Source organism: Sus scrofa, chromosome 7, assembly GCF_054392235.1.
Source record: "Sus scrofa isolate SSC_HxYL_T2T_F1_AM1 chromosome 7, Sscrofa_HxYL_maternal_Yorkshire_Landrace_v2.0, whole genome shotgun sequence".
Classification (NCBI taxonomy): Eukaryota; Metazoa; Chordata; class Mammalia; order Artiodactyla; family Suidae; genus Sus; species Sus scrofa.
In genome coordinates, this window is record NC_139389.1 from 134,370,960 (window position 1) to 134,396,992 (window position 26,033).

A 26,033-nucleotide genomic window follows, 5' to 3' on the forward strand; every position below is an offset into this window, starting at 1 on the left:
CCACCTGCCTGCCCAGGGGCTGAAGCAGGAAGTGTTGGGCTCATCACAGCTGCTCGGGGATGAGGTTCTCCTGCTCCTCTCCTCTGCCCTGGCCTCTTGCTCACAAGTGTTCTGAGCCGAAGACGAGGAGCGGAAGCCGTCTTCCCACTGCTGACAGCGTGGTCTGGATTCCCTCACGCCGGCAGTGACCTTGGGCAGCTCCAAGTCATGGAAAGTCCGGAACCAGTCTTCACACGGCAAGCAGAAATTTCCATTTCAAGGACGGCTTTAGCCAAGTATCTCTTTTCTGCCCTGTACAAATTACCAAGTCAGCTGCTGCTCTGAGATTAAATTAAGAGAATTCTTCAATGAAATATCTAGTTACTGAACCCGTTTGTATAGACTGAATATGGAATTTTGTGGTTTATGGCAGTCCTAGTTTTTGGAAGAGAATTTGCATCATTTAGCAGACATTTAAGATGCTCATAACATTTCTAATGCACATACGTATGCGTGTGTCAGGCACTGGAATGTTTAGCAAACTAATGCAACTTGTAGTTTATCTGGTCACAGTGTTTAATGAAGAAATATTCAGTGTCAGTTCATGCCTTTAGGTAACAAATAGGATTACATTATGTAGTAATTTATGCAGAGAAGTGTTTTATAAATAACAAAATACGAGATAAATGCCACCCACTTCTTGTTCTAAAATGTATGTTTAAAAAGCAATGCTAGGGGAGTTCCCTGGTGGCCTAATGGTTAGGATTTGGTGCTTTCACTGCTGCGACCCAGGTTCCCTGGTCTGGGAACTGAGATCCCACATTAGCAACCTTAAAGGAAAAATATCTAATCTGTTGAATATAGTAATTAAAACTTTTTGGGGGGAGGGGGAATAAAATGTGAGGCAGCGTGTCTGCCTTAGTCAGATTAGTTTTGTTTTTTTTTGTCTTTTTGCCTTTTTCTAGAGCCGCACCTGTGGCATATGGAGGTTCTCAGGCTAGGGATCAAATCGGAGCTGTAGCCGCCGGCCTACACCAGAGCCACAGCAACATGGGATCCGAGCCGCGTCTGCAACCTACACCACAGCTCACAGCAACGCCGGCTCCTTAACCCACTGAGCAAGGCCAGGGATTGAACCCGCAACTTCATGGTTCCTAGTCAGATTCGTTAACCACTGAGCCATGACGGGAACTCCAGATTAGTATTATTGCCATTATGGGCCCCAGCTTTTGTTGACTTAGCTCAGGCAACGTGGCCTTCTGCCCCCACACAGTTGGCTCTCTCCCCATCAGTCTTTTCGAGTTGTTGTGTTGGTGTCTCCTCGCCCTTCCCCCCGCCCCCCGCAACGCCAGCAGCTTTCTGATCCTGCGGGGTGCTCTGCAGCTCCACCGTCGTGGTCACTGCAGCAGGGGACAGCTGACAGGCCCTCTCGCCAGCTCTCTCACACCTCAGTCCAGAAGCGAGGTCACTTCTTTCTGCTCGCAGCCCACTGTCCTTAACCCCCAGGGCCAGCGAGGGCGGGGGGTTCCTGCACGTGCACTCAGTGGGGGACACAGCCCCTGGGAGGCCCTCCATCAAGTGTTTGCCTCTTTGACCTGTGTCTTCAGTTCAGAACAAGCTGATTTATATGCTGAGGTGTATGTTCTAACAGCCTTTTATATTTGTCCTGAAAGAACGTTCGCCTTGTTCCGTGAGCTCCACGTCTCATTGGTGGTGGTGGTATCCGCTGCTAATTCTGAGACGCTGACCCAGTGTGGTTTTTTGCCATGTAACTTTCATGAAAGCAGCGACCACCTGTAGCTCCTCCTGTTAGGACAGGTTGAAGAGCCAACATAAAACTGTTTTTTAATTAGTATCTTAGAATTTGTTTCTTAGCTATTTCTGGAGTTTACTGCTAAAGTACTTGATTTTCATCATTACAAATCTTTTTATTTTTTTAATTTTTAAAACATTTTTATGGCTGCACCATGACATATGGAACTTCCCAGGTCAGGGATTGAATCTGAGCCACAGCTGCTACCTGTACCGTAGCTGTGGCAATGCCAGATCCTTTAACCTACTGTGCCAAGCCAGGGATCGAACCTGAGCCACCTCAGCAACTGCAGTGGGGTTCTTTTTTTTTTTTTTTTTTTTTTTTTTTTGTCTTTTTAGGGCCACATTTGTGGCATATGGAGGTTCCCAGGCTAGGGGTCCAATCAGAGCTACAGCTGCCAGCCTACACCACAGCCACAGCAGTGCCAGATCTGAGCTGCATCTTCAACCTACACCGCAGCTTACAGCAACACCGGACCCTTAACCCACTGAGCGAGGCCAGGGATCGAACCTGCAACCTCATGGTTCCTAGTCAGATTCGTTTCCACCACGCCACGATGGGAACTCTTTCTTTTTTTTTTTTTTTTTTTTTTTTTTTTTTTGTCTACAGTGGGATTCTTAACGCCCTGCGCCACAGCGGGAGCTCCCGAGATCTTTTCTATGTGGTGTTAGAGGTCTGGGATGTCTGTCTACTCCGTGGTAAGAGTTTTCAAACACACCGTAAGGGAAGTCACCGTCTTTAGGACACGTCCAGAGGGTACCCAGAGGCTTCCGGCAGTGCTGGCTTAGTGCTTTTAAGCCAAACGCCCCTGCACGCTTTCCTGGTCACAGGACCCGTGCCTGTACATTTTGGCGCAGACGCACGGGCCGTCATCGGATGCCGGCGGCACCCGTGTGGGGTGGCCGAGGGCAGCACTGCCAGGGACTGGCTGCCCCACCTCGTCTCTGTTTTAAAGTCATGATGACTCATCCTCTTACGTAGTCATCAGACGACAAACCGTCCAACTTGAAAAATGGGCAGAAGACTTGACAGGTACTTCACAGTAGAAGATGTACAGGTGCTGCGTAAGCACGTGGAAAGACTCGGCATCATTCATTCTCGGGGAAATGCAGACTAAAACCACGCCAAGATGCCGCCTAACGCCCCCCCCCACCCCCGGGGAATGGCTGATGCGGAGATGCCGCCAACAGGGGTGCTGCTGAGGGCGTGAATCGTGACTCGGGGGCTGGCGGTTTCCGTCCGAGTTGAGCTCTCCTGAGTGTCGTTCAGGAGGCGCCGCGCGCGCGCGTGTTCACAGCCAAGTCTCCCGCGAGTGATTCGCAGCCTTGCTCCTCAGGGGGAGGGGACCCTCCGACTGTCCTTCTGTTGGAGGAGCGGCCTGTGGCGTGTCCATGCAGTGGCACAGCGCCCACGACGAAAGGGTCTCCCGCCGGGCCCGGGGCCCACACCCCCGAGATGCTGTTTCTGGGAGCGTCCAGACCAGGCTAAGCTCATCTTGGTGATAGAAATCAGAGGAGTGGTGGCCTCGGGGCAGAGGGGGCCGAAGGGGCCCCAGGGAACTTTCCGGGGGAATGAAAACCTTCCGTAACTTGATGGGGCAGGGCTTTCCCAGGCATAGGCATTTGTCGGAACGGGTGGAACTGAACACGGGACGCGAAGGGGTCGGACTGGCCTGGGCTCAGACCCCCGTCCACCCTTGGCCTCCACGCAGACCCCTTGTGTCTGAGTCCTGAGGCCTCATGTAGGGACCGGGGCCGTGATAGCCTCGCATCGTCGTTGCTGGGTTCAGGCTCAGGAGCTGCTGGCCGGTGCTGTTTTTTCCGGGTGGACCATCAATCAAATGTAGTTTCTCTTTAGAGACTCCTCCCTTTTCCTTTCCTCTTAAAATGGGTTTAATCAACAAGGAGAAATGGGAAAAGGGAAACGAAGATTCTGGGGGGCTAAGTCTGAATTCTAATGAAGATCACGCTCACCCATACAGGTGAGCTCCCTTGTCCCGAATAGAACGACTTCGATCCGCTGGTCCCAGTCCCGTACCTGATGCAGCGAATGGTCGGGCCCCCGCTCGGACACCTTCACTCCCCGTGCTCGGTGCTCACGGCACCGGGCCGGCGGCCTCTTGACTGCACGGAAGGGCTGCTGGGTGGCGCCCAGCAGGTGGCGAGCAGCCAGAGGCCTGGGTCACTTGCGCGCAGTCATGTGCTTAAGCAACAGAGTTCAACTGCAAACGCAGCCGCATCGCTTCCTTTGAAATAGAAAACCAGAGTTCACAGATGAAATGAGAGATGCGTCACTTTGCGAAAGTAATTAGCGCCTGTGCTTTGGTTTGTCCGCAGGACCGTAGTGGACCATGTCACTCTCTTTGTCTGCAGGAACCGTAAGACTGACGAGCTTGTCGTGTGGAAACCAGCACGTCTGGGCCTGCGACTCCAGGGGTGGCGTTTACTTCCGTGTAGGAACGCAGCCTCTGAACCCCAGTCTGATGCTTCCGGCCTGGATCATGATCGAGCCGCCTGTCCAGGTAGGGAACCAACTTGCCCTCCTCAGTAGACTGTCGGGATGCTGCTGTCGGGGAAGGACCGTGCCTGCTCAGGGGGCCCCCAGCAAGTGGGGGCCGAGGCCTGGTTTGGGAGGTCCGGGGACCACGGTGTGCCCCGGGTCAGCACACGCTCCTTCGCTGGCTTCCCTAACCTGGAATTCGATTTTTGTGACGTTTAGAGCTGAACAGATTGTTAAAGGTTACCTGAACCAACACTTAAGTTTTTTCTCTCTCAAAATAAAAATATTTTGTTTCTAACTTTTTACAAACTGAGCAATATTTTTTTAAAAAAATATCAGAAGTTCCCGGAGTTCCCGTCGTGGCGCAGCAGAAACGAATCCGACTAGAAACCATGAGGTTGCGGGTTGGATCCCTGGCCTTGCTCAGTAGTTTGAGGATCCGGCTTTGCTGTGAGCTGTGGTGTAGGTCACAGACGCGGCTTGGATCTGGCGTTGCTGTGGCTCTGGCACAGGCTGGCGGCTACAGCGCCGATGAGACCCCTAGTCTGGGAACCTCCACATGCCATGGGTGTGGCCCTAAAAGGACAAAAGAAAAAAAAAGTGAAAAAAAAAAAAAAAAGGTCAGGGGTTCCTGTTTGGGCTCAGCAGATTAAGAAGCCAGTGTTGTCTCTGTGAGGATGTGGGTTTGATTCTTAGCCTCACTCAGCGGGTTAAGGATCCGGTAAGCCATAAGCTGCTGTAAGCTGCAGCATACGTCACAGATGTGGCTCGGATCCCGTGTTGCCAGGCTGTGGCGTAGACCGCAGCTGCTCTCCAATTTGACCCCTAGGGCAAATGCCACAGGTGCAGGCATAAAAAGCAAGCAAACACTTTTAAAAGTTTAAAAGATCAAATGATGGCCAAAGGGTAGAAAAGAAGGTGAGACTCACTTAAAATCTTGTCGTGGAGGTAATCTGTCATTTTGTGAATGCCCTTCCTGGTGTGTTGAAGAAATTCTCGTTCCCCTGCGCCCCCTGCCTTCCCCTGCTCTATTTCAATTCCCCGTGTATTCTAAATGTTTTTCTTTTTCTCTTGACTGATCCACCATTCAAATCAGAAGCGGAAGTCAAATTGAGTGTACTGCTTAGTTACCCTTAAATATCTAATGGGCCTGGTTACTATGCCAAGTGGATTTTTGCTAAAATCGATAATTAGGGACTGTGATTTAATGAGAGTTATCTGCTCCAACTCCTGTGGGACCCTGTTTTGTGACTCTGTTGGAAGAAATGTGAAGTTGCCACGTGCAGCGGTGACAGCACGGCAGTGGTTAGTCCTGGAACAAAAAATGCTTAAATGGGAATTCCCTTCGTGGCTCAGCGTTTAACGAACCTGTCTAGGATCCATGAGGACGCAGGTTCAATCCCTGGCCTCGCTCAGTAGGTTAAGGATCCAGCGTTGCCGTGAGCTGTGGTGTAGGTCGCAGACGTGGATCCTGTCTTTCTGGGGCTGTGATGTAGGCCGGCAGCTGTGGCTCTGATTTGACTCCTAGCCTGGAAACTTCCGTATGCTGTGGTGTGGGCCCTAAAAAGCCAAAAAAAAAAAAAAAAAATGCTAACTTGGAGACAAGAAGGAATTTAAGTGTTTGGGTCAGAGCCTGTGTTCATCTCTGTCCACATTTGAGCATCATGAACCCTCAGAGGAGGGGCCGCAGAGGTCAAGGTGCAGGGCTGGTCACGAGGACCACCAGTCCTGCCCAGCACGCCCAGGCCCGTGCTGGGAGACCCGACAACTGGACAGGACTTGGGCCCCAGGCTCTTTCAGGCCCTTGATTCGCTGCTGTGGCCACAGGGAGGCTCCTCGTGGATCTCCCTCCTCACAGGGTCCGAGGGGGGTGGGCAGCACCGCGTCTGGAGACTGTGAGCGTTGAGCGCTGCCGGTGCCCAGTGGCAGCGACAGGCCACCGGGTGGGGGTCGGTCTCAGTGTTGTTCTCGCGTTCTCCTCTCTGTTACCTGCCTCCTTTGGCATGTCGTTGTCAACCCCTTGCTTTTTCTTTTTTGTCTCTTAAACAGCTGTATTTCTTTGAAGAGATGTAATTCTCCTTCTTACGGCGTACACCTCAGTATCCTTTAGTATATTTACAGAGGTGTGCCACCATCACTGCTCTCCAATTCTGAAACATTTTCATCACCCCGAAAAGAATCCCCCTGCCCATCAGCAGTCACTCGTTTTTCTCTCAGAACCCCCCAGCCAAGCCCCTGGCAGCTGCTCATCTACCTTCTGTTTCTATGCACCTGCCTATCCTGGAGTCTCCTATTTCATGTAAATGGAATCATACAATTTGTGGCCTTTTTGTCTGCCCTCTTTCACTTAGCATCACATTTTCAAAGTTTATCCCCGTTGTAACATTTGTTGACGGTCCATTCCTTTTCATGACTGAGTAGTATTCCATCGCATGGCTAGACCGCCTCTTTGTTAGTCCAGTCATCAACTGATGGGCATGTGGGTTGTTCCGTCCTACCTTTTGGCTGCTGTGAACATTCATGTACAAGACTCTGGACATGCAGTTTTAGTTCAATTGGGTATATAACTTTTAAGTGGAGGTTCCTGTCCGTGGCTCAGAGGTAAATGAACCTGACTAGGATCCATGAGGATGAGGGTTCGATCCCTGGCCTCGCTTAGTGGGTTAAGGATCTGGTGATGCTGTGGCTGTGGTGTAGGCCGGCAGCTGTAGCTCTTATTCGACCCCTAGCCTGGGAACTTCCATATCCCACGGGTGCAGCCCCAAAAAGCAAAAAAAAAAACCGAAAAACAAAAGAACTTTCAAGTGGAATTGTGGGGTCGTATGGTGATTGTATGTTTAAGTTTGAAAGGAATTGCCACGCTCTTTTCCACAGTGGAAAACACATTTTATGCTCTACCAGCAATGTGTAAGGGTTCCAATTTCTCTACATCCTCACGGAAAATGTTTCTTGCCCCCCCCCTTTTTTGGTGGCTGCACCCGTGGCATATGGAGGTTCCCAGGCTAGGGGTTGAATCAGAGCTGCAGCTGCCAGTCTACACCACAGCCACAGCAACACCAGATCCGAGTCACATCTGCAACCTACACCACAGCTCAGGGCAACGCTGGATTCTTAACCCACTGAGCAACACCAGGGCTCGAACCCACGTCCTCATGGACACTAGTCAGGTTCTGGTATCCATGGCTGCTGAGTGGAAGAGCGAGCTCTGCACGATGGGTGGTGGTGAAGGACATGGTTGGGCAGGTTGGCACCTACGTGCCTGGCCTCAGTCTCTTCCCGACAGGCCAGGGGCCAGGATGCGGGAGGGTGGGGCCCCACCAGCCCCGCCTCTGCTTGCGCCCCTCTCGGGCCCCCGGCTGAGTCCTAGCCCAGTGGGGGGGTTACATCAAGGACTGTGTGAAACCCTGAATTCCTCTTTCTTTCTCCATTTAGCTTTTAGAGTAACCTCTAGGAAGCAAAGCTAAAACTGGGGGAGGAAGCTATGCTTGGAGCCCTCTATTGACTGCGGAGATCAACAGCTTTACCCAGAAAAAATGGCCAAAATAGAACAAATCCACATGAAAGGGCCTCCAAGCTGTGTTCTGAATAAAGTGGTGATTGCTAAATAGGCTGTTAAAACATGAACTATTTCAAGTAGTTGCACTGAATCAGGCCACATTTTCTTATTCAGTAGCTTTCAGTGTTCTCTAGAAGAGACGCACTTACTTGGCTGTGGAATTTGTAGATAAAAGATTGGTTCCTCTGGGGAAAAATCAGGCTTTGCATTTGCACAGGGCTTTTGCTGTTTTTCCCAAAGCCCCACTGAGGCCCAGGCCCTGGGCCGGGGCATGGGCTGCAGGGCCGTGATGGAGCTCGCAGGCACCGAGCTCGGGCTCTGCAGCCTTACCCGACATGTCTTAGGACAAGGCCTGCTTTTAAAGTGATTTTCAAAGTAATCTTGGAGTTCCCACTGTGGCTCAGGGGGTAGATGATCCAGCCTGTCTATGGCGTTGCCAGGTCATCCCCAGCCCAGTGCAGTGGGTTAAGGATCTGGTGTTGCTGAAGCTGTGGTGTAGCTCACAGCTGAGGCTCACATTCAGCCCCTGGCCTGGGAACTTCCATATGCCACGGGTGCAGCCAAAAAAAAAAAAAAAAAAAAACCCACACAAAAAAAGTAACCTTACAGCTGCAGAGGGTCCAGAGGAGAGAGGATGAGTCCAGCAGTAGGAGGGCGATAAGGCCCCATTAAAGGGTTAAAGGCCAGGACGGTTTGCTTGAATCCGAGTGTTGGAGAGTAAATGGGGTTTCCGTGTTTCCAGACCAGACTTGACCTCTCTCTCCTGCATTTTATTCATTCTTGGACGTGAGCGCCCTGGTCTCCAGGTCGGGGTGTGTGCAGCTGAAGCAGCGGACGCAGTAACCGGTGCCAAAGGGCCCAGGATCCTCTGAAGTTAGGGGCAGTTCCTCCATTTCTGTGTCCTGGTCCCTCCCCTGGTAGAACCTCCCTCCTGTAGTAGTTTTGAGGTGAAGCTTTTACAAAATAGGCAAATGACTCCATTTTCAGCCTTGCTGACACTTGGAAGGCTTTGGAGACGTATTTATAGTTGTGTTCGGCTTCTTTTCTTTGGCGTTTGCCGCTTCAGGTAGAGACCTTTCGGTCCGTGTCAGAGGTGCGTCCTAAGCCTGCAGAGCTGATGGTGGGCGCGCCCGGGACTGGGCACGTGGGTTGGTGAGAGAAGAGGCCACCCCCGCCCCCAGGACAGGCCCCCTTCTTCCCTCAGAGGGGTCTTCTCCGCCCTCCCCTTCGTCACCCTCTGCCTCCTGAGCAGTCTCCACTCTTTCCTAAGCTCAGCCGGGGTCCAGGCCTCACGTGGTGGGGTCTCCAGCCGAGTCCTCCTGTGTGGACAGGCCCCCTCCGGCCGCTGGGGTCAGACCGTCTCCCTGAACTACAGCTTTGCCTGGAAAAGAGAGAAACTAGGGAAACCCAGACTGATATAGACTGCCGTGTGGCCAACGCAACGTTTAAAAACTTATCTTAGGAGTTCCCGTCGTGGCGCAGTGGTTAACGAATCCGACTAGGAACCATGAGGTTGCGGGTTTGATCCCTGCCCTTGCTCAGTGGGATAAGGATCCGGCGTTGCCGTGAACTGTGGTGTAGGTCGCAGACGCGGCTTGGATCCCGTATTACTCTGGCTAAAGCTCCGATTCGACCCCTAGCCTGGGAACCTCCATATGCCGCAGGAGTGGCCCAAGAAATGGCAAAAAGACAAAAAAATAAAAAATAAAAAAAATTAAAAATAAAAATAAAAATAAAAACTTATCTTAGGCGTTGCCGTCATGGCACAGCGGAAGCAAATCCGACTAGGAACCATGAGGTTGGGGGTTCGCTCCCTGGCGTCGCTCAGTGGGTTAAGGATCCAGTGTTGCCGTGAGCTGTGGTATAGCTTGCAGACGCAGCTCAGATCCCACGTGGCTGTGGCTGTGGTGTAGACCGGCAGCAGTAGCTCTGATTCAACCCCTAGCCTGGGAACCTCCATGTACCATGGGTTCAGCGCTAAAAAGCAAAAAAAAAAAAAAAGCTGTCTGTTGTTCCGCTGTTTGTGGCAGTGGGAACCTGCTGGTGTCATGTTCAGACAGTGAGGCGGGGGCGGGGTGAGGTGCAGCGCCCCCCTCGTGCAGGGTCCACTTAGCAAGGCACAGTGACAGTTATAAACACTTCGGGGTGGGCTTCGAAAGGCCATTTAGAATCTTCCTGACGGGTGTCAACAGGAGAGTGTTCCGTGTGGTGTCGTGGCTTTAGTGGCTTTGGAGTTGGCCTTTGCCACTTAGCAGAAACATCCCCCTGCCTCCTGTGGGGCCCGAGGGTGGTTGGTGCCGCCCACCTGCCACTAGGATAGAGGGTGACGTGGGCAGCACCCAGGGCCCCTCGCACATGCCAGAAAATGGTTTCTGCTCATACCGCACCCACCCTGTCCTCGGAGATGCTGTGCGTGGTGTGGCTCCAGATCTGTAAGAAAGCAAAAACAGGAAATGCTAAAATCCCACTAAATACCTAGGAGAAGCCTGGACAAAGAGTAAGTGCTATTTTTCATCAGGAGATTCTGAGTGATTGTAAGGCTCACCTCCATTTTCGTGTTTCCCGTATGGGCAGGAAGAGTCTGTGTCCGCGGGGGGAGAGGAGGTGTATTTTACAAAGGACTCGAGCCGTGTGCGACGGTGCAGCCCCTCTGCTCGGGGCGCCTTCCTGAGCCCTCGTCCGTAGAAACCTGAACCCTAGGTCTTCCCACCGCACGCGCAGGAATTCAGATTTCAGACTCGGCACATGCGTCCTCAGCACCGTCCCCGGAGGCGAGGGAAGTGTGACCTGGAGGAAGCACGTTCCCAGCTCGGGCGGTCGGCGGCCGTGCCCGGACTCCTCACCCTGGTCCTCCAGGCCATCAGGGCGTGCCCGCGGTGGCCGCAGCGACGCACACAGCGGAAAAGCGAGCCCCGGGCTCCCAGAGCTGCGGGCCCGAGCTGGGAGGGTCTCCAGGTGGCCTCGGGAACATGGGAGGAGGGGGGCGTGCGGCCACACAGGAGGGCAGGGCGGCCCGGGCCGGGACCCTGACGCCTGAGTGAGCGGGGGCCAGCGAGGCTCCGTGGCGCAGAGGCCGCCTGGTCCACCTGTCTTCGGGGGAACCTGCCAAGGGGCTGGGCAGATCCCTGGGAGAGCGCGGTCAGCGGCCAAGGGCAGCCGGAGGACGCATCCTGGAAGTTGGATGGGGCGGTGGGAGGAGGGGCAGAGGGCTGCGGAGAGGACCCTGGGGTAGGGCCGCGCTGCCCGTCCCCAGGAGCCACGTGCAGCCCTCCTGGCCTGCACAGCCCTGAGATTCTGGACATCGCAGGCCGGAGGGGAGGGTGCTGGCTGGGGGGCGTGGAGGCTGGGCCCCCCCGGGGTTGCCGTGGTCGGCCGCTCTTGAGGGCAGGGGCCAGAGCCGTGCTCATCTCCGACCTCCGGACCCACGCTCGCTGAGTCTGTCTGTGTTGGCTTCTTCACTGACCAAGTGCAGAGGACACAGAAGCACCTCCTTCTCTGGTGGTTTCCAGGGGTGGCCCTGACCGGCTGGCTAGTGGCAGTCACCAGGCCCTGTCTCAGCATTCCGAGGCCAGTGCCTTGGTGAGAGTCAGCAGGGGCTCCTTCTTTTGGGAAGCAGGTGGCAGGCTCCTCAAATTCCCACCGAGCACCTCTGCTCTTGGGAGGAAAGATTTTGCATATGAGTCCTGCTGCGGCTAAGGGCAGGATGGCGGAGGAGGTGCAATGGGAGACTGGATCCCAAGAGGCGGCCCCCCATCCAGACCCCCTCAGGGGGGACACTTTGGAGGGGGAGGACGTGCAGGCAGCAGACAGCCTGGTCAGTGCAGAGTCAGGGCCGGTACGTGGAGGAGGAGCCAGCATGTGCAGTGGGGGGTGGTGACGGCGGCACAGTGCAGTGGTGGGCGGAGGGGACGAGAGGGACCAGTGCCGCAGTGCAGAGGAGTCTCACGTTGGCCTGCGTGAGGAAGTCCCCTCCGGGGGCATCCTGGGGGCTCCAGTTACCTGAAGCTCCAGGCCAGGTCCGACAGCGAACCGTGGCAGCGGAGGTCATACCCATAGTTGCGGCGGGGGCAGGGGAAGGACCGGCAGGGCCCGGGGTTGCTTCCAGACTCATGGAAGGACGTCCCTGGCCTGGGTACCCTTACGGCGTGTAAACTTCCCCAGCACAGACCTGCAAACACACGCTGGGCTCTGGTTAAGGGTTTACCTGTTGAAGTGTTTAGAGGAAACTGTGCTGGTGTCTGCAGCTTACGTCGAGGGGCCTCCAGGAGGAAGATAAGCTGGCAGGAGGGTGGCCAGATGGGTATGTGAAAAAACAAGTAAGCAAACTGTTATTGGTGTGGTAGGCACTTGGGTGTTGCCTGGAAAACTCTCAGCTTTCTGGTGTGTTTCAGACTTTCCATAATAAAATTCGGGAGGGAAATTCAGTCATGTATAGAAGGTGCCTCGCACAAAGAAAACTCACAGAAATGTGAATTCACCTCCTCTGCCTTCCAGCAGATTCAGGACTGCAGAAGAAAAACTGAAATACTCCAAAAAATATTTTTTGCCCATTTAAAATGGAGGGAAAACTTACCCCAAGACCAGGGGCTCCCAGGAGCCAGTTTAGTCTTCCCTCAGAAACCTGTTTCCTCCCAGCGGGGGTCACGATTTACTTCTGCTGGCCTCACGTCTCACTGCCTCGGAGACCCGCCGCCTGGCTCCTAGCCTGGCCTCTGCAAGGCTGAAGGAGTTCTAGAATGTTCTCTTTCCTGTGCTCTGCTTCTGGCAAGACTAATAGCTGACATTTCTAAGGAGCTCTGAAGTTCACCTAGAGGACATGCGGGAGACCCCGCACAGCCCCCACACGGGAGGAATGTCACTTGGATGTGACATCCGAAGCTTTAGGCCAGTTAAGTTAAATGAATTTCTGCTTCTAGCCCAGAATAACAGGGACCAGATTTACCCTCCCGCCTGCAACAACTAAAAATCTGACAAAACCTATGAAACCGTGGTTTTTAAGACACTGGACCTCAGACAACAGGCGGTGATCCCTGAGAAACAGGAAACAAATGAGGTGAACCCTGCGGTCACAGGTTACAGCCCAGGGAGGGGACCCCAGACCGGGCTCCTTGAGTTGAGGGGACAGGCTGGGACTCCAGGGAGCGCAAGGAGGCAGGATCTCGGAGGGAGGGTCCCGCAAGGCTGCTGCCCAGTGCAGAACAGGGGAGGAAGCCTCCAAGGCCAGGCAGAGAGCCCCCAGGAAGAACTGCAGGGAATGCCTCAGGACCCAGACAGAGCCAGGACTGGCTCTCGGTGCCACCCCGCAGCGTGGGAAGCTCCCCATGTCACACCCCCTGTGATTTTCCTCCGTTCCAGGGCCAAGTCAGCCCTGTACTAAATGCAGCTCTCATCCTGTGACCAGAGCTTAAGAGCAAGACCTAGAAGCATCAGCCTGTTGCTAAGTAACCTAACAGCATCCCTGAGCACAGCTCAGGAATATTTCTAAATCGCAAAAATGTCAGCACCAACAAGGTAAATTCACCTTGTTTTGCATCCAGTCAGAGTTTGAGAGGCAAGCAGGGACACAGGGAAGTGTCGCCAGCAACGAAGGACAGTAAATCCGTCCATAGAAGTGACAGAAATGACACCGGTGATGGAATGCACGGTCCAGCCATTAGAACAGTTGTTATGACTTAATCCTTCATGTTCTAGAAGCTGGGGGGTGGGAGAGAGATTGCTCACATTAGGTTTAAAAAAAAAAAAAAAAAAAAACCCGGAGTTCCTGTTCTGTCTCAGCGGGTTGAGGACCTGACATTGTCTCTGAGTTTGAGGTCCCATCGTTGGCCGGACACAGTGGGTTAAGGATCTGGCATTGCCACAGCTGCAGCTCAGATTCAGTTCCGACCTGGGAACTTCCAAACGCCGTGGGTGCAGCAAAAAGAAAAAAAAAAAAAAAAAAAAACACACCTTCCAAACTGAAACAGAGAGAAAAGAGACTGGAAAAAACATGCAGAGCATCAGTGGGCACAGGACAACTTCGTGTGACCTAACGTAGATGTGGTCAGAGTCCCAGAGGAGAGCAGAGGGCGGGACGGGAGGGGATGCAGCTGAAAATTTTCCAAATCTGATGAAATAATCATGTTGAGTGAAGAAGCCAGGCAAGAAAATAATGCATATTATATGATCAATTCACACGAACTTTAGTCTCATTGCAGAGATCCGTGCTTGCCTGGGGGCCCTTGGGGGCAGCAGGCTGGGAGGGGTCACAGAGGGCCGACGGGGGGCTGTGCTTGTGGCCTTTCTTCTGGAACGTGCCCCGATCCCCACCGGCTCTCTCCTCCCTGCCCGGAGCCCTCCTGTTTCTGCTGCTCCTTGTGGGGGTCCTGCTTCTTTCTGTGCCAGGCTGTGGACATCCTGGCCTCTGCTGTTCTTAGCTTCTCTCTCCCGTTCCCTTTATGCTCTGCGCTCTCTTCTTCACCCTCTGTTGGGCTATTTCTGTGCTGAGACTTTGATTGCCGGCTGCTCCGGATGCGTCTCGAGGTCATCCTGTCCCCTCCTGTCCCCGAGGATGTTTCTGAGGTTTCTTCCCCTCGCGGTCTCTGCAGCCCTGGGCTCCTGCTTTCTGTCTCCACTGTGTCTTCCCCACGCAGTGCTTTTCCTCAGCCGGGTGGTCCTGGTGGAAGGGCTGGTCCGAGGCTGGCTGACGGCAGTCCCCGCGCGGCGGCCTGGCTGGGCTGTTGCTGGGGGTCGCTGCGCCCACCGCTCATGCTGCTGCGCTGCTTTCAGCCTCCGAGGCCCTGCTGCGTCCTCTGCGCTCCCGCTTCCAACGTTGGTGGCTGTTTTCTCCCTGGGAGGTGTGAGCTTTTCTGTTCCTGCAAAAGCGACGGGAAGGATAGATGTGTGTTCCCTCTGAGTCGCTGCCGGGGAGGCTCTGGCCTTGGCAGAGGCCCGCAGGTGGTTGGACGCACGTCCAGAGCTGAGAGCTGTGGGTGTAGGTCCCCTCCAGCTCCACGCGCCGGGGTTCCAACTCCCCAGAGCCCCCTTCCCTCCTTTCCGTGTGCCTTTAACCCTCTGAGCATCTCGGTGCTGTGCCGGGGCTCTTGCCACCTGTTGTCTGATGGACCCACGGTGCTGCCTGAGAATAAGGGCTGAGACCTGCAACACTGCAGCCCACTGCTGCTCGAATGAACAGCCCCATTTTGAGGAAAATTAAATTGCTTTTGCCACCTCCTTTATTTTTTCCCCGTGCTGCCTTTTTCCCATGGCTTCATTTGAACCCCTGCTGTTCTTGAGCATCCATCCCCTCAAACCTTGTTCGTAAGAAACAGTAGCCTTCTCTGGGGTATTTGACCCTAAGTGTTTTTTCTGGTCCTGGAAGGCTGTGCTACCCCATCAAGGATCAGGGTACGATGCTGCCTGGGGCCCTGGAGCCGTCCGCTCACCTGCCTGTAACATCTGGTGACCAGGGATTGAAACAGAGACCCGGGAGCCCTGTCTTGGTTGACACCCATGTGCGACCTCCGGGGAGCAGACCCAAGGCTGGCCCTTGGGATGCTCCTTCTAGGCTTTCTTCCTCCCATGGCCAGTGTCAGGCCCGCCTGGGCAGCAGCCGGGGGGTGGGGCCTCAGGGCCAGGCACCCAGCTGACAGCTGAATGTGAGAAGCTGGCAGCTGAATGTGAGAAGCTGGCAGAGGTGTGCAGTGAAGCTTCTGCAGCAGCGCTGGGGCCCTGGTGCTGGCCACGGGCACAGTCACCCAGGCTGGGGGCCACCCCCAGTGGTGGCCAGGAGCAGTCACAGGCCACCTTGCCAGCCCCTGCTCAGGAAGAACAGGTTATGACAGCTGCCTGGGAACCCAATTTCAGGTGTTTTTCTTTAGCACGTACGGCTGTAACTAGCAGGGGCTGGTTACACTTCAGACCAGAGGTGGAGGCTGAGGAAATTGCTGGAGCCAGTGCAGGGGTCACCAGGGTAGAGGACCTCTGGCTTTGCCGTTGGCCAACTAGAGGAAGAAAGATGAAGAACTTTGCCCTGTTCAGAACCCAGCATCGGTGGCCTCGCTCAGCTGGGTCAGCAGTTTCCCAGCAGCTTTCGCAGCACAGCTCGCTCTCCAAATAAAATCCTGTACTTCAGCCAAAGCTGTTCGACAAACAGTGCAGAGCTGCTCCCGTGAAACTGCCCGGGACACTGGGTGCCCTCCGCAGGGACCCTGGGCAGCTGGCAGAGCCAGTAGCCAGGAGCCTTCGGCACAACAGTCCCTGCAGCCTGAAAACGTAGGAGAGGAGCTTCTCGGGTCATCAGCTCACCCTCCGGCCAAGGACACAGAGCCCGAGCAGGAGGGATGTGCCCTGGGCGCCCTCTGAGAGCCCAGGTCTGTTAACACCAGAAGCAGGGCAAGGACCTGCTACAGGGGAGAGTTCAGAACTAAAATGACCAAACCAACCTCAGAAAGTGCAGCAGCCAGGGGGCCGCGTGCCGAAGGAGCAGACAGACCCCACACCCCGGGGCCTGAGAGCTTCCCTGTAGCAGCCTCGGGCCGGAGCCCGCATCCTGGGGGGGTGGGGTCAGGTTCACCACGTGACACAGATGTCAGGTAGATTCAAGGTTAATTAGAACGGGGGTTCCCGTCAGCCCGGCAGTTAACTAGCTATTCTGACGAGGATCCAGGAGGATGCAGGTTCGATCCCTGGCCTGGGGAACTTCCACACGGCACCTGGAGGGGAAGGAAGGGGATCTAGGAAGCACACTGGCCACCCACGGTGGGTTAGGGTCTCTCTCCAGAGGGCATCTCCCCCAGTGTGACCCTCACTGCTCTGCAGTCTCCAGTTAATCGGCCACGGTGTTCCTGAAATGTCCCTGTTGAATTTTCGCCAAAGTCACATAAGGTCTGTACCAAAGTGAGCTGTCTAGATAAGCATCTCCTCTGGCTGTGAGATTTTCCATTTTTTTCCTTCTAGCCTGGATTTATTCACATTCTGGCTGAGGGAAGTGTGTGTGTGTGTGTGAGGCTTGTCTGCTGCAAGTGTGGAGAACTCTGGTCCAAGCCCCAGGCACCTCGGTTCGAGACAGCTCTGGCCGTGGGCACCTCCCCTCACTTCTCAGCCTGAGTGTTGTCAGTTTTCTCATCCAGACTGTGAGGGAGTGGGGCTGGTCTCCTGGGGCTCTCCAAGCCAGAATTGTTTGCGGTACACCTTTGAAATGGAAAACACCAGCTTTTTTTTAGTAGGAGTCCTTCTTTTCTCTTGAGCCTGGAGCTCACTGCTGCTCTCGCTCTCCAGACCCCGCACTCCCTGAGCCCTGCTGGCCCTGCTCTGCCACTTTCACACGCATTTCTGGAGCAGAGGTTCTGTGAAACCAGCCCTGCTTGGAGCTCTGCGGGCTGTGCGGGTCCTGAGGTTCCGAGCCTGCCCAGCCTGCAGGGGAGTGAGGATACCCTGGAGGCCGCCCCGTGGGGCCCAGTGGATCAGGCAGGTTGTACACCGGGCCTGGCGGAGCAGGTGGGGGGTATACAGCAGATGTGCAAGGAAGGATCCAGAAGGAGGGTGTGAAGCCCTGTTTGCCTAGCGCCAAAGCCCAGCACACATTATTCTGCAGCCCCAGGCAGGCTGGAGACCAGTCGGGAGGCCCTGAAGCCGTTGAGGCCACACACCGCCAGGAGCCTGCAGTCTCATAAAGCTGGGTAGAAAACCCACTCTGGTGAAAGTCACCGAGTGTGACGATCCCAGGGCCACACTCCTCCCTGCGACAGCTGCCACCAGTGCCGTGGCAGGTCACGGGGGGCCAGAGCCTCCACCTGCGTCTCCCACTGTCTGTAGTTCCCAGAATCCTTTCTCCTAGGGGCCTGTGTTCCAGCCACAGCTAGCCTAGCGGCGGTGGTCAGACGTCTTGGGGGCGTGCCCTAGGTGACAAGCTTGGAATCAGAGTTGACGGACACTGTATGTAGCTCAAAAGGCTTGTCTGGATTCCAGGAAACAGGACCTGTCCCATTTCTAGCTCATGTTATCTAAGCTCGGCAGTATTTTCACTGCACCATCAACTGAGATGAATCCCTTAACCTGAGAACAGCCCCCCGGGCCCGGGGCGGTCGTGCCCAGCGGCAGGGCCTCTGGCCCCAGTTCGGGAACAGAGTCTGTCACGTGAAACCTTCATCCCTTCACTTGAACTTCACGTCTAGTCCAGACCTCAGTGCGTTCTGGGTGGTCTCTTGATTCATTAACGGGAGAGTGGTGGTTTATCCTGTAATACCGGTGACTTGGAATAAATAAAACGTGGTGTTACTTGTGCAGTAGCTAGTTAGTTACTAGTTAGGAGCGCTGGTCTTTTGAAAACATGAGAGAGCAGCTTGGGGGCGTCGTCCCCCCCCCATGAGGTCTTGTTTGCGGGAACTTCCATCCCGAGCAGCCCCTTTGATTTGTAAACATCAGCGCCTGTGGGTTAGATGCAATGAAACCACTAGGTGCTTCCAGAAAGGGGGTGTGGCCCCCTCCCCATCACCGCCTCACAGCTGGTCTTCTTAAAACGAGTAGGAGTGGGGTGCACCCCCACGCCCCCCCACACACACACCCTGTCTCTCTTCAGACCCCGTGAGGTTGTGAATATGAATAGGCCAGAAGTTTAGGCTGCCTGCTCCTTTTTTCATTGAGGAGACCCTGCTTGCCCGACCTTCCCCCGCTTCCCCAGGGGTGGCATCTTGCAAAACAGTGGTACCTGGTCACAAGCAAGGCCTACTTTTTCGTTTCTTAAAAAGTCGTGGTGAAATAGACATACATAGAGTTTACCAGCAGCGGCACTTGGTGCATTCACAGTGTCGCGTCACTTGGGTCATTCTGTTTCCACAGCAGTTTCTTGTCCCCAAAGGGAGCCCTGGACGCAGCCGCACCCTCGCCCCGTTCCTCCAGCCCCAGCCGCCCACAGCCGCTCGCTTCCTCTCTGGAGGGAGCTTCCGCTCCGGCACCTTTCATGCAGAGGGAGCCCTACAACCAGCGGCCTCTGGCGACTGCCTTCTTCCCGTTAGCATCCTGTTTCTCTGTGCGGAAGCTCCTTACCCCGCCGGCTGCCACCGGGGCTTAGCGTGCGTTTCGGAGCCTCCCGGTGTTGTATCGGCCCCAGGACCTCTTTCCTTGCGACGCTGAGCCAGGCTCCGTTGTGTGCAGGGACCGTATTGTGTCTCTCCTCTCATCAGTGGCGGACATTTGAGTCATTTCCACGTTGGGGCACTCGTGAAGAATGTTGCTGTGAACATTCAAGCAGCTTCTGTTTTGAACACTGGTTCCAATTCTTTTGGTGCAAATTTAGGGGTAGGGTTTCCGGATTCTAAGGTAATTTTCTGTGTAACCTTTTGAGGGATGGCCAAACTTTCCCACGGCAGCTGCACCGTTTACACCCCCAGCAGCAGTGCATGAGTTCCTGTTTCTCCCGCTTCTGGCCAATCCTTCTTTTCCTTTTTTCAGCCATCCTAGTGCAGGTGAAGCCGTATCTCATGATGGGTTTGATGTGTGTTTCTCTGATGACTCATCATGTTGGGCATCTTCTCATGTGCTTGCTGGCCATGTGTAGGCCTTTGGGGAAAAGTCTGTTCAAGTCCTTTGCCCTTTTTAAAATAAAATAATAATTTTTTTTTTTTTTTTAGAGCCGTGCCCATGGCATAGGGGTCCCAGGTTCCCAGGCTAGGGGTCTAATTGGAGCCACAGCTGCCGGCCTACACCAGAGCCACAGCAACACAGGATCCGAGCTGTGTCTGCGACCTACACCAGAGCTCACAGCTGCGCCGGATCCGTAACCCACTGAGCGAGGCCAGGGATCGAACCCACGTCCTCGTGGATGCTAGTCAGGTTCGTTAAACACTGAGCCACACAGGAACTCCAGCTTTGTAATGGTTTTGAAACCAGGGCATGTGAGTCTTCCAGCTGTTCCTTTTCAAGATTGTTTGGCCGTGTGGGGTCCCTCACAGTTCCATATGAATCTTAGGGTCAGCTAACCCGCTGGGATTTTGGTGAGGATGGCATTGAAATCTGTAGGTGGCTCTGGGTGGTGTTGCCTTGATGGCTCTGGACAGTAGTGGAGCATTGCTTTACGCAAGGTCCCCAGCCCATCTGCGCCAGAACCACCTGGAGAACTTGTGTGCAAGGTCATGTCTGGTCTCCAGCCCCAGAGTCTGATGTGGGAGGGCTGGCCCTGAGCCCAGGAATGAGCCATTTTAACAAGGTCCCATTTGAGTCCCAGGACTCCGAGGCTGGAGAACTCCTGGACCTCTGGTCTGAGCCATCTTCCCCCCAAGGGGTCTTGGGTTCAGCAAGAGCAAGTTTCCTCATTTAAAAATGGCCAGTTTGTGTGCAGAGCAGTCTTCACCGCTGCTTCCTGTTCAGCCCCTCTTGGCATTTTGGCCCTGCTTGACCGCCAGCAGTAAGGTCAGTGGAACTTGTCCCTGTTGACTTTCGTGAAGCAACGCTCCCTGGGCCGTGTTCAGGAGCTCTTGGGCTGGTGGCGGGGTTTGGGGGGGGGGACGTTTGTGGAGCCCTCTGCCACCTCGTCTCCCCAGGCAGTGCCTTTCTCTTCCACGCCGCCTCCCGCTTAAGCCCTTTCCTCCCAGAGCCCAGGGCAGTGGGCGTGCTGGTCTGACCAGCCTGAGTCCTCAGTGGGCTGTGAGGTCCTTTTGTTCACTGGGTCTTGTTTCTTGTCACCTGAATCACATAGGCTTCCAAACCCCTCTCTCTGCACACCCCTGATCTCGCAGCCCCGGATCCCAGCCCACCCTCCTGTGACCCACTGAGGAGACGAGCCTTCGGAGTGGCGCCCTGCCCTTCCCACTCCAGCTCGGGCCCGGCGTCCGCCCTCAGGCCGCCGCACCCCCTCCACCGGCATCCCTGCCCTTTTCCCATCAGCGGGCAGCTCCCAGGGCAGCCTTCCCTGGCCACCTGCTCTGACCCCAGTGAGAGGCTCTCCAAGCACCACGTTCTTCCCCGCGGGGGCCCCTTACCTGCTGGTCTCACTCTCCTTGTGCGACTCTGATTAGTGACGTGTCTCTCACCAGACTTTAAAACCCGGGAATCAGTGGAGATCCCTTCGTGGCTCGGTGGTTAATGATCCCAACCAGGGTCCATGAGGATGCGGGTTCAATCCCTGGCCTCGCTCAGTGGGTTAGGGATCCCGCATTGCTGTGGCTGTGGCATAGGCCAGCTGGTATAGCTCTGATTTGACCCCTAGCCTGGGAACTCCCATTAAAAAAAAAAAAAAGATAAAACCCAGGAGTCAAGAAAATCAAATATCTGTTGGAAGGTTGGCAGCTGATAGGAGGTTGGGGTGGCACGAGCAGGCAGGCTGGTGGAGGTGTTGTGTGGATGGTGATGGGAGCTGGTGGGCGGTTCAGGTGAGCCGTGCCGGCAGCTGACCGGTGAAGGAGGGGGAGGTGGCTGAGTGGCCACCGTCTAGAGTAGACCCACCGCAGCCTTGTCTGCCCTGTGGTGCTCTGGTCTCTTCTCACCTCTTAACCCTTGGCAGCCGCCCCAGCTACCCGCCCCCCAACCCCTCCCCAGGTCTCCAGGGGCTGCTAGTGAGCTCACTTTTTGTGTCCTGGCCTCCGAGTAGCATTTGCTACCACTGCCCAGCCCTTCTTGCCACTTCTGCTTCATCATCCTGTTGGTTAAAGTGTTTCCACAGAGCCGCCGAACCCGCCTGCTGCCTCGGCCCTCTGGGTGGCTGGCCTGAGCCTGGACAGCAGGGCGACAGACCTCATCTGCAGTGAGCAGAGCCGCAGGGAGGACACAAAACTATGCACGCCGGCAGTTCCGGTTGTGGCTCAGCAGGTTATGAACCTGACTAGAATCCGTGAGGACAAAAAGGCAAAAAAAAGATAAAAACACATATAAGCCAGAGAGGTTTTATTTATTTATTTTTTTTAATTTTTGTCTTTGGGGCCACACCTGCAGCGAATGGAGGTTCCCAGGCCAGGGGTCAAATCTGAGCTACAGCTGCCGGCCGACACCACAGCCACAGCAACGCGGGATCCAAGCCACATCTGTGACCCACAGAGCAGCTCACAGCAACACCGGATCCTTAACCCACTGAGCGAAGCCAGGGATTGAACTCGCATCCTCATAGATCCTAGTCAGTTTCGTTTCCACTGAGCCACAAAGGGAACTCCCAGAGAGGTTTTAAGGAAAGCCACACAGAGGGCTCCTTGTCCCTGTCAGCGGTGAGCCTGGGCCCAGAGCCACTGGCGGAGGAGAGGGGTGGTGAGTGCTGGGGGCTGCCTGGAGCCCCTGCCACCTCAAAGGGACACAAAACTATCCTCAAAGGGACAGCAAGCCAAGCCCCTTTGCCCAAAGAGCCCTGATAGTGTCTGGTGGGCTGGACCCGGCAGCCGTGTGGCATCGGCCTTGTCCCCAAGCTCGCCACGTGGGAATGACGTGGGTGTGAAGCCAAAATGCAGCCCACTCCCTGCGGCTGTGAGGGAGCTGACCAGTGGCCACCGGGTAACCGACTCGGGCCCTGGCTGCAGCAGACCGGGAAGGCAGAGCCGAGACCGGGGCTGGAACAGGGACCTCCCTGGGCTCCAGGGAAAGAGGCTCAGTCAGTCACTGGGGGGAACGGCCAGACCCTTGGGTTGGGGCCCCTCACCAGCAGCGCAGTGGCCGGAGGATCAGCGCCTCGGGACAGCTCTGCCCTCACAGGCACAGCAGCCTTGTCTGGCTGCCGGTGGGCAGCCCGGGCTGGAGCAGCGTGGTCCGCGGAGGCAGGCAGGACACTGAAGGCCGACACACCTGCCCAGGGGCCCAGCAGGTGCGCACTAAGGCCAAGGTCCGGGCAGGGCGGCCAGCCTTGTGCCCACCCCAGGAGGCCAACTCCAGCCTGGGTCTCCTCACTGGGCTCTCATGTGGCCCACGCAGCCCCCGAGAGGGACAACAGAGGGACAGACCGGAGAGTCCTCCTGCCGGGTGTCCGGGCCCAGCGTGGGGCTGGCGGAGGGACGAGGGCATGTGGAGAAAGCGGGAGGCCAGGGACGCCGTGTTCTCAGTAGCTGCTGTGAGTCAGGAGGCCCCTGGGGCCAGGCCCGTGCCCAGCTCCTGACCCCAGGATCTAGCGTGACCTTCAAGAGTTGTCACCGTCCTAGAGCCGCACCAGCAAGGCCGGGCCGGGCAGCCTCTCCTCGCGGCCAGTTCCCGCTTCGGGCGATGCTCACGGCAGCTCCGCCCGTCGGCCCCCATCCGTCCTCCTCGTAGGAAAAGCAGAGCAGGAGTGGGGCTCGGAGCGCGAGGAGGGAGGCCCACCACCCGGACGCCCCCTCGGACAGCCCTCCCCAGGCTGCGCCCCCGCCCTTGAGGGAGCTCCCGCACCTTCCCCCCCAGGACCCTCCGTCACACCACTCAGGACAGCAGCTCCACTTTTTGTGGGTTTTATTTTTGTGATTTTCAAAATTAAACTTTCATTTTGAAAAACTAGACCATCTGCAGGCAGCGGTCAGTCACCTCCTGTAGATTCAGATCCCCCAGGGTCCCCCTGCCGACTGGCCACGTCTGCCTTCTCCCCACGCACGGAGCTGTCGCGGCCGGCCCCGCAGCCCGCCCTCCTGGCCTGGGATTCCTCGGTCTCCTCCCAGCGGCCCTTCCTTCTCTGGTCGTCTGGCCTGTCTTTGTCCCCAGGACATGGGGCCACTGAAGAGTTGGGGCTCCCTGTGTGGGGGAGGTCCCTCTGTCCCTGTGAGGCTGCGTCCTAGGGACAGGCCTGGCCCCCACTGCCCCCATGCCCACTGCTCCTGCTGTGCCAGGCTGACATGAGCTGCGGGGCATCTGACCTCAGTTCCCTACTCCTTCCGTCCTTGCCCTCCCCAGTCACGCACCCCGTTCCCTGACCCAAGTCCCTTCCTGCTTCCAGCCAGCCGGGGTCACCTTGGTCAGCGTCCATTCCAGCCCCAACGACCAGATGCTATGGGCCCTGGACAGCAGGTGGCACGTGCACGTCCGAGCTGGGATCACCGAGGAGATGCCAGTGGGCACCAACTGGGAGCATGTGCCAGGTAGAGGCACTGGGTGGGCCCACATGATGGCGCCGCGGCCACACCCGGGTTGCTTTGGAGGCTCTGCTAAGGCAGGTGACACATGTGTCCACCTCAGCCTTCCTAATGTGAGGCTTTGGCAAGCGGGCGCCAGCCTCTGTCCTTGGGGTTCCTTGTGGGCCTCCTGTCCTCTGCTCTTGGGCTCTGGCGGCCTCACCAGCCCTGCCATCGGGGTGTCCTTTCCCTCAGTGCCCACTCTGCCCCCAGAACAGTGCACTGTCCCCTTGGAGACGTGACATCGGGGGAGCGCGGCTTGTGGGAAGGGCTGGCCCATCCCTTCTGCGGCTAGGTCTGAGGCCCGACGGCTGCCTTGTTTGCCTGCAGGGTTACAGGCCTGCCAGCTAGCCCTGAGCGCCAGGACTGTGTGGGCCCGCTGCCCCAACGGGGACCTTGCCCGACGGTACGGCGTCACTGACAAGAACCCAGCCGGAGACTACTGGAAGAAGATCCCCGGAAACGTCACGTGCTTCACAGGCAGGTGTCGGGGACCTGGGGGCCCCCAGGAGCTGCTCCCCCTGGGCTTGCCTCCCCAAACCAGACCCCATCCCAGGGCCACACCTGAGGGGGACACCAGCATCCAGACTCAGCCAGGGTCTCCCAGGGCCGCCCACTTTAAAGCTGAGGAAACCGAGGCCCAGCTTGGGGGTGGCGTGTCTGGGCGCCACGGCTGGAAAGCGCGGGGTCCAGACACCCCTCCCAGGCTGCGGGACGCGCCCCCACGGCTGGGTGACTAAGGAGCACGTGGCCACTCTTTCCCTGCAGTGACCTCGTCGGATGAGCTGTGGGCAGTGGGCCCCCCCGGCTACCTCCTCCAGCGGCTGACAAGGACTTTCAGCCCTTCCCACAGTGCCCAGAGCAGCCATGCCGCCGGCCCGCACCCCGAGGACCTGGAGGACGAGTGGGAGGTCATCTGAAGGCGCTGCTGGGACGGAGGAGGCCGGGCGCGTGTGGCGGACACAGTCGGTCTCTGACTCTCTCCCCCGCGGACTCGCCTCGCCAGCTCCTGTCCGGACACGTCCAGCCAGGTCGGCCGCCCCACACTTGCTTTCCTCCGCGTTTGCCTCCGTCTCGTTCCAGAGCCTCAGCCAGGCTGTAGAGCAGGGCCTCTGACCCCCGCGGGGCCGCGCCCGAGGGGCGGTGGCTGCTGCCAGTTGCATGCACTACGGCTGCCACCGGGGGCTGCAGTCACCTTCTCCTCACTCACCGCTCCAGGTCCCACCGAGGGGACCCCACAAGGCGCCTCCCATGGGCAGCTCACAGCAGAGCCAGGTTGGGGCTGCCCCCAGGAACCACGTTAGTAGCCACGGAGCTGAAGGTCAGCGCTGCCACCCACCGGACGAGTGCCGTGATGGCTCGTCTCCATCGCAGGGTCCCGCCACCCCCTCTCTGGGGTGCAGGTCCCAGCACATGTTTGCACTGGACCTGTCGATGGGGAACCATGGCTGTGTCGAGGTGGGGCACCGGGACACACGTGACGCACGCACGCTGCACACACCCTCCCTGCCCGCTCCCAGGGTGGGCCGTGCCCGGTCCTGGAGAACACAGCTCCGCCGAAACAATAAAGGCCAGTGGATGAACCAGAACACGGACGTGTGCGCGTGTGTCCGAGGCCGGGACGGCGCAGGGAGCTGGGGTTGGACCTGGGGACCTTGGTCACGTGGGTAGCTTAGGGAGGTCCTTAGAGCTAAGGGACACTCAGCTCACGCTGCTGGTGGACGTCATAAAAACCAGAGGGAGTTCCCGCCATGGTGCAGGGGGCTCAGACTCCAACTGCAGGGGCTCGGGTCACTCTGGAGGTGCGGGTTAGATCCCTGGCCTGGCGCGGGGGGTTAAAGAGCCAGTGTAGCCGCAGCTACAGCTTAGGTGGCAGCCGCGGCCTGGCTTCAGTCTCTGGCCTGGGAACTTCCATGTGCCGAGGGTGTGACCATTTAAGAAAAAGAAAGGAAAGAAAACCAGACACATCCTCAGAGGATGAATCCATTCATTCTTGCCTTTTTTGTCTGTTGTATTACAAACCTCCACGAGATACCTCATTTGAAATCAAATCTTACAAATTTAGAAGAGAAATGTATTTTTGAAACCAGCGGAAGGCCTTTCGTTCCTTTGCATGGTCTGTGCTGAGCCTGCAGGGCTCTGGGCTGTGGCCTCCAAGAGGGGG

At 56.4% G+C, this 26,033-nt stretch overlaps 2 protein-coding genes across 9 annotated transcripts in view; one reads left to right on the forward strand and one right to left on the reverse strand.

The window, feature by feature from the left end:
- Positions 1-25,458, forward strand: part of TECPR2 (tectonin beta-propeller repeat containing 2) — a 100,027-nt gene extending 74,569 nt beyond the window's left edge. For all 8 annotated transcript variants that reach the window (XR_014811377.1, XR_014811378.1, XR_014811376.1 and 5 more), the window contains 4 exons: positions 4,165-4,313; positions 23,695-23,836; positions 24,200-24,349; positions 24,638-25,458. Coding sequence is in view for 5 of the 8 variants with exons in the window: in XM_021081652.2 (XP_020937311.2) it covers positions 4,165-4,313; positions 23,695-23,836; positions 24,200-24,349; positions 24,638-24,789 (593 nt within the window). In the remaining 3 variants the exon portion in view is untranslated. The remainder of the gene's footprint in view (positions 1-4,164; positions 4,314-23,694; positions 23,837-24,199; positions 24,350-24,637) is intronic.
- LOC102168085 (uncharacterized) lies at positions 9,824-13,782 on the reverse strand. Its single transcript, XM_013978425.3, has 2 exons — positions 10,393-13,782; positions 9,824-10,277 (listed from the first exon to the last, which is right to left on the reverse strand). The coding sequence occupies exons 1-2, from the start codon at positions 11,703-11,705 to the stop codon at positions 10,067-10,069; spliced, it is 1,524 nt and encodes a 507-aa protein (XP_013833879.2). The 5' UTR covers positions 11,706-13,782; the 3' UTR covers positions 9,824-10,066.
- Positions 25,459-26,033: the final 575 nt, after the last annotated feature.